The sequence below is a fragment of the Mchenga conophoros genome, linkage group LG7 (assembly GCF_057382185.1).
Source record: "Mchenga conophoros isolate Kocher_MC1m ecotype Shallow Benthic linkage group LG7, M_conophoros_male_GT1.1, whole genome shotgun sequence".
NCBI lineage: Eukaryota > Metazoa > Chordata > Actinopteri > Cichliformes > Cichlidae > Mchenga > Mchenga conophoros.
In genome coordinates this window covers 40,204,725-40,212,095 of record NC_140532.1, presented here as the reverse complement: position 1 = coordinate 40,212,095, position 7,371 = coordinate 40,204,725, and the positions used below count along the sequence as shown (strand labels likewise).

Here is a 7,371-nt window from a genome sequence, read left to right as displayed (position 1 = left end):
AGATACCTGAAAATTCTACTTAAGCACAGTAAAGAAGTATTTGTACGTAGTTACTTCCCACCTCTGATTAGCAGGTATTGTATGTATGCATCCATCTTTTATTTACAGTCTATAGCCATACTATAGTCTATAAGCGCAGTAGTGATATGCGGATCGATACTGAAATATCGATTCCTCCGATACCAGTCATTCATGTTCTTGAATCGATTCTCATATTAAAATATTGATATTTTAGTAATTTAGGGTAAATTTGTAGTTTATCATTAACAGGAACACAGTGGAAAGAAACTATAACATTCGGATTGTCTACATTCGAAGGAACTACTTCCTCTTCCGCCTTTCATAGTCATATGCGAAATATGGCTGTATAAATGTGTTGCAGCCCCTTGGCGTGCGCACTCACAACAATGGCTGAGCGTAAATGGAGTCATGTGTGGCCGTATTTTACCTCCACAAACAGCCGAGACTTGTGATACATGTGGCAAGAAAGTGAGGTGTTGTGGCCACACCACTAACCTCGTCAAACACCTCAGAGTAAATCATATCACAGAATATGACGTCTCTCGCGGAGTCCTTTAGTGCTGCAGGCAGGCAGCGTGTTCAAATAGCGCACAACTTCAGTTTTTTTATTTCTATGAATTCTGCATTATTAAGTGATAAGAACGAGTACTCTGATATCCTGTAATCATGTTGACGCTATAATTTGAGATACAATAAAAGATACAATAAATAAAATACGTTTTTGTACAAAGTATCGGTATCGGATCAGTATCGTCGATACCACCCTGAATTTTACTTGGTATGGGATCGGAAAGGAAATCAGTGGTATCGCACATCACTAAAGCGCAGCAGCCTTGGGCTCGGTGCCAGTAAAGGGATAGATGCTTAAAAGTGACGCTTCTCACTTTTAAGACATACTTTTATTTTAATTTAAACACCACACAGCCAAAGTTTACGGATAAAGAAAGAGAGGAATGGAGGCCAGAGAAACGAGCTTCCATGACTGCCAAGTTCGTTTGGTTTCTTTAAAAAGAAAAGTAGCAACAAGAACCAAACTCGCTTGTCCAGGACTTAATGTTTCTAAACTGGTGCAATGCGGAGAAGTGCGAGTACACTACGAGATACTTTATTTCCATGCATTTATTTTTAAATGAAATTCATGCTGATACTAATGATTAACCAGTGACACCCAACCAAGATCGCCCATGGCATTGTTTTCCCAATTATCTCAAATAGCTCCCTGTAGTTAATATTCTGTTATCTCTCCTAATGTGATTTTTTTGTTGTTGTTGTTGTTGTTTAAAAATGCCATTTACACACAAACACACACTGGTCCACGTCATTAAATTAGGCTTTTGGAACCCTTGTGGTGGGTTTTTAAAAAGACACTGATGCTATTTAATACTGATTTTCTGCACCCAGCCTGTTAGTGATCACATCTGTCGTCACTGCTGGGTTTATGTTGCTGTTGACAGGAAACAAACCACAGTAACTACATTCAATTGCTAATAAACTATGTAATATTCCGTAGCTGTAATGCTGTATTGCTGCAGTGCTGTATACAGTTGCAAAAAATATGATTAAAAGAATAATAAAGTGACAACAGACAGTTGGCGTTTTGAAGATCTTTATGACATTTATTGAGCAAATGCTGCTGGGAAATTGTTCATGATGAGTAAAGTCATGGGATTGCAAACAGTAGCACCTCATTAAATTCTGTATTTAAATTCAAGTCCATCCTATGCATACAGGAATGCATGTTTCTATCATTTACAGTATATATTTTTTTCAGTTGCAGTCAGGTAAACATAACAGACACTGATAAAAAGCATGTTTAAGGCTAGGAGTTTCTTTAGGTTTCTTAAGCTTTATCTGCTTCGGTAAATGGATGTATATGGTATTGTGTTTATCATATCACCGTCCATTTCTTCCGTCACTGTTGGCTGTGTATTTGTTGTTGTTAGTTTCTTTTTGGCTCAGTTGGTATCTTCACGTGTCAAGTAAGGCTTCGTCAGTAGAATACATATGTCTGCATCGAGGACCCTCCATCCGCCAGTCCCCCACTTTTGCTTCAACTCCAAAACCCTCTCCGCAGTAATATTGTTTATTGATTGCTTTCTAGTATTTACTCTTTTTAAGGTGTATTTCTACCATACAGAGAGGAAAGTATTCCGCTCCCCTGAGCTAACATGCAGAGACACCCCACCCACCCAAGCACCCACCCATTCGTGAGCTCACCCACTAACTGCAGAAAGGAAAAAAATATAAGGAAGAATAAAATATCTCAGTCACTTGCTCCTGTCCGCGTCTGCTGTGAAGCCCGTTTGAAGCTTTCACTCAACATGCATTTTTGAAATTTGTAGCGTTTAACTTTTGTCTTCTCGCTCTGACTTGTTTTGTATGTTTGAGAGTGGTTATCTTTATTACATCGCTCTAGCTGTATGATTTTCTTTGTTATGTTAGTTCTGGATTGATTGCTTGTGTTGTTCTCTCCCCTTCCTCCCCTCCTTCTCTGCTCGCTCACTCACTCTCCGTCACCTGCTTGATGGACTGAGTGGAGTGTTTCTCGGTCTTCTTAGTAGAGACCAGTTTCTCCTGCAGCATCTCTTCCGCCTCCTTCACTGTTTCGGTCACAGTGACGGACTTGATGACATGCTTTGACCCATCCTCTCCGGTGGTGATTGTCTCCACGGTCTTGGTGATCACAACCTTCTGGCTGCCGTCTTCCTTGACAGGACTCTCGTCTACGCCGTTGGTGATCACATCAGCTTCTTTTCCTTCATCCTTCTTCTCTTTCTCCTCAGGGCTACTCTTGTCTATGTCACCGTTCATGGCAACATCTTTCTTTTCAACTTTCTTCTCTTCTGTTGGCTCGCTCTTTTTCTCAGTCTTGTCTTCAGTGCTTTTAGGAGCCTCAGGCTTTGCGGTCTCGGTCTTTGGGGATTCAGCTTTTGGGGAGCTAGATTTTGGGGATGCTTCTTTTGGAGACTCTGCTTTAGGAGAAGCAGGCTTGGGAGATTCAGATTTAGGAGACTCTGGTTTTGGTGATTCAGACTTGGGGGAGGCAGGCTTAGGGGATTCAGACTTGGGGGAGGCAGGTCTAGGAGATTCAGACTTGGGGGAGGCAGGCTTAGGGGATTCAGACTTGGGGGAGGCAGGCCTAGGGGATTCAGATTTGGGAGACACAGGCTTTGGGGAATCTGACTTTGGAGAGTCAGGTTTTGATCCCTCTGTTTTGGGAGCTTCTTCTTTCTTTGGAAATTCAGGTTTTGTTTCCTCAGATTTAGGAGCATCTTCTTTCTTGGCCTCGGCCTTTGTAGCTTCAGTTTTTGGAGCCTCTGTCTGGGTTACAGCTGGTTCTGAGTCTGGCTCATCTTTTCCCTTCTTCTCATCTCCCTTTTTGCCTGCATCCTCTTTTTCCTCCTTCTCATCTCCACTTTTGGATGCTTTGTCACTACCTGCATCTTCATCCTGATCTCCACTCTCTTCTTCAGCACCTGCTCCCTCCTCTTCTCCACTGCCCTCTTTGTCTCCAGCCTTCTCTTTGTCAGGAGAGGCTTTAGACTCTGGAGCTTTGGTGCACAACATTGTCTCCTCAACTTCTTCCTCCTCTCCTCCTCCCTCTCCTTCTTCATCACCTCCCTCTGCATCATCCCCCTTTTCTCCCTCATCCTCACCCTCACCACCTTCTCCCTCTGCTTCTTCTTCCTTCTCATCCTCACCACCTTCTCCCTCTCCCTCTTCTCCCTCATCACCACCTTTTTCATCCTCCTCTTCCTCCTTGCTGGGCGCACTTGAGCTAACTTTGGCTTCAGTGACAGCTACGACTTCTTCTTCTGCTTCTCCTCCCTCCTCTCCTTCTCCCTCTTCCACCTCACCCTCTGCTTCCTCTCCCTCTGCCTTCTCCTCCCCTTCTTCCTCTTCACCCTCCTCTCCTTCCTGTGTGGCAGAGAGCTCTTGCGCTAGCTCTGCCAGGGCCTCATCCATTTCAGCCTTCTCATCCTCAACCCTTGTCTCCTCAATGATCTCCTCCACAAACTTGTGCTGCACCTTAAGCTTTGTGGGCTCCGACTTAGGCTTAGAGATTTTAGTGGTGGTGACAGTCTGGCGGTAAGGAAAAGTGCTGAAGTGGGTCTCCTCACCCTCTAGGAGTTTCCTAGTGTAACAAATGCATAAATCAGATATTTAAAGTATGCTTCTATATGAAAAGGACTGAAAATATTGTTTCAAAATTAAATTTCAATTGTGCATGAGTGTATCCTGTACCTGTATGCAGCTATTTCAATGTCTAAGGCCATCTTGACATTGAGCAGGTCCTGGTACTCGCGCAGGTGACGAGCCATCTCCCATTTGGTGCTCTTGAGCTCATTATCCAGCTGGTGAATTGTTTCCTGAGTGAAATACACAAAAATCAGCTGTTGTTATAGGGTTGAATATGTTGAATAATTTAAATGCAATACGAGGTCCAGTGGTCAAAACCAGTCTTCATGTATTATGCAAATTTTTTTTGAAGCCTTAATAGTTTTTCCAAATTATCTGTTGCAGTGCTGCCCATGTCTTTCTGTAAACTCTGCAGACTCTGCGCAACAAGGCTGCTTGCTTTTTAATACATTCTGACGCAATACAGTATTCTAGAGATGTTGAATGCCTCTGTTTCAAGGGCAGCCTCCGCACTCTTTCAATACACCCCCACCCTCGCCCTAAAATCTCAGTGGTGTGATGCAAGGACAGAGCCAATCAAGGCATCGACCCATTGCCTCTGACTCAGCAAGAGAGAGAGAGAGAGCGGGAGAGAGAGAGTCTGCTGCAGCGATTCCCTTTTAACCATTTCGTGACTCTTGGAAATCTCTCCAGCTTGTGAATACAACCAGCCTGCTTAAGAGAAAAGTGTTTGTGCTGAACAGTCACAGTTAGGCAGAAGGGGACAAATGTTACAGAACCTGTCAAAGATAATAGAAACTAATATTTTATATTTGTGAATCTTTTTTTTATTTGATTTTAAAGGCTCACGCTTAAATGCTGCGTCAGTAAAACGTAAATGTGTCCTATTAAGAACATCAACTCTTTTATCAAGTTTTAAAAACAGGCTACACAATTCTTTAAGAATAATCTATGACATTTCAAAACAGAATTGCCTTGTTTTAGAGTTGAACGTCTGTTCTCAGCCCACTCACCGCTCTTACCGGGCTGCCTTCTTACCTGCAGGCTAACCAGGTCGCTGTTGTGGCGGTCCTCGATGTCATTAAGCTGTCTCTCCAGTGAGTCTCTTGTACCGCGGACGGACTCCAGCTCCACCGTCTTGGACTGCAGCTGACGGCGATAGTCGGCTATCTCGTCACGGGCGGACTTTATGGCGTCCTTGTTTTGCTCTGCAGCCTCGGTCAGCTTGACGTAGCGGCACATGAACCAGTTTTCCACCTGCTGCAGGTTCTGGTTGGAGTGGCCCTCCAGTTCGCTTCGAATCTCCCGGAGAGCCTCGGTGATGTCAGCCTTCTGGAGGTCTTTCCTTTCCACTGTCACCTGAGACGCCTGAATCTGGGCGATGAGGTCGCTGACTTCTTCCTCGTGATTGTTGCGGATGAAGGCGATTTCATCCTGCAGCGACTGAACTTTCTTCTCCAACTCAGACTTTACCAACTCCGAGTCGCTCATGTCCTTCTTCAGGACACGGATTATGGCCTCTGTCTCCTCTCGGATGCGAGCTTCTTCTTCAAAGCGGTCTCTGATCCGCTGGATGTCCTCGTCGATGTGGTCCGTGTCGAGCTGAATTTGTGCCTTGTCATGGTGGATTTGCTCCAGCAGCTCCCGTAGCTCCCGCAGCTCCTGGTCATAGAGGTCGTCCATCTGGGAGCGCGACACCTGTTTGTGCCGCAGTGCCTGGATCTCCGCCTCGATCTGCTTGTTCTGCTGCTCCAGGTAGTGCACCTTGTCAATGTAAACAACAAACCGGTCATTGAGCCCTTGAAGTTGCTCTTTCTCGTTAGAACGCTTGTAGTCTCCGTTCAGAATAGAGGTTTGACTATAATCAACGCTGTCGGCGGAGCTCAGCACAGCTGAGCTGTATGCCCGGGTTGCCGGCATATTCACGCTCCTCTTGTAAGACGTGGTCACGGTGGAGCCGGGACTGGCCCGGGACCAGGACTGGGACCGAAAGCCGCTGGAGGGGGTGCCGCTGGAGCGGCTGTAGCCATAGCTGGTCGTTCTGGTATCCATAGTTCTCCTGAAGGGACTCCCTACAGTGTCCACCGGGTAACTCATCCGGTTAGACCACAGAAGGGGATGTGCGCAAGAATGAAGGAGGACGGTGCAGGACGTGCAGGAGTGTGGCGAACGTTTATGTGGGTGTATGTGTGCGTGCAGGTGAGGGGTGTGTGGCTCTCACAGCGACTGAGACCTCCTCTGCGTGCTCCTTATATATCCGAGGCTCTGCAGTTGCCAAAGCAAGTATGAGGCAATTTTATTCCATCCACTGAAATAGGGGGAGGGGAGGGCGCATCCCCCTCGGGCCGTCTGCTAATGGTCCGGGGTCCCGTTCAGCCTGAACCACGTGGGCTATACGGGTTACGTGGGTGTCCGGCTTAAAGTAACCTGACAAAGTAGATAGATAGATAGATAGATAGATAGATAGATAGATAGATAGATAGATAGATAGATAGATAGATGTAGCCCCCTCTTAGTTCAGCACCATGGACAGCAACATGCAGTTCAACAGCAGTATCAGTTGCATTTATTCTCGGTTGAAAAAATAAACATTCTTATCCTTCTTGTCAATAATACGGTATAAAGAAGGTAAAAGGGAGTGCCCACCCAGTGATCCACAGCGTGTGTGTGTGTGTGTGTGTGTGTGTGTGTGTGTGTGTGTGTGTGTGTGTGTGTGTGTGTGTGTGTGTGTGTGCGTGCGTTCCTGTCTGCATGCTGTATTTTTGTGTTTACATTAATATTGTCCATAGTTTGTCTTTTTGGATCACTGCTGCACAGGGTAGTCAAAAACAAGCCATTTTTTGAGGGGGTGGGATTTTTAGTCTTTGTTGGACAGAGCAGTAAAGAGCTTATATTAAAGTAGGAGGAGATCAAGGTGGAATGACTTGCAGGAAATGGCCCAGGGTGGAATAAAGCCTGTGCCTTCCTTAGAAGCCTTTTGGCATATAGGCAACCTGCTCAACCAAGTGAGTTATAGTGGCACTCCATCCCAAATAAATAGCTTACCTTATCAAACATCTATGGCCACACATACAGATAATTCAAACTTTAAAGTTGAGTGTTTTTTCTGTTTACCAACACTTCTAACCATTAATTGATTTCCAAACTTCCGTGAAAAGAAAAATATCATCATAAAGAAGCTGGATTAATTTTCATGAAGAGAAGTCTGTT

At 45.0% G+C, this 7,371-nt stretch overlaps 1 protein-coding gene across 1 annotated transcript; it reads right to left on the bottom strand.

Moving 5' to 3' along the window:
- Positions 1-1,610: 1,610 nt before the first annotated feature.
- nefma (neurofilament medium chain a) lies at positions 1,611-6,430 on the bottom strand. The gene is made up of 3 exons (XM_085279243.1): positions 5,200-6,430; positions 4,267-4,391; positions 1,611-4,156 (listed from the first exon to the last, which is right to left on the bottom strand). The coding sequence occupies exons 1-3, from the start codon at positions 6,256-6,258 to the stop codon at positions 2,521-2,523; spliced, it is 2,820 nt and encodes a 939-aa protein (XP_085135369.1). The 5' UTR covers positions 6,259-6,430; the 3' UTR covers positions 1,611-2,520.
- Between the last annotated feature and the right edge of the window lie 941 nt (positions 6,431-7,371).

What these genes read in the sequence shown, in the direction of transcription:
- nefma (XM_085279243.1), bottom strand. Translation starts at nt 6,258, where the DNA reads ATGAGTTACCCGGTGGACACTGTAGGGAGTCCCTTCAGGAGAACTATG. An exon ending in GCGACCTGGTTAGCCTGCAG is followed by an intron (nt 4,392 to 5,199) that starts GTAAGAAGGCAG and finishes TATTTCACTCAG; the next exon opens with GAAACAATTCACCAGCTGGA. An exon ending in ATTGAAATAGCTGCATACAG is followed by an intron (nt 4,157 to 4,266) that starts GTACAGGATACA and finishes TTGTTACACTAG; the next exon opens with GAAACTCCTAGAGGGTGAGG.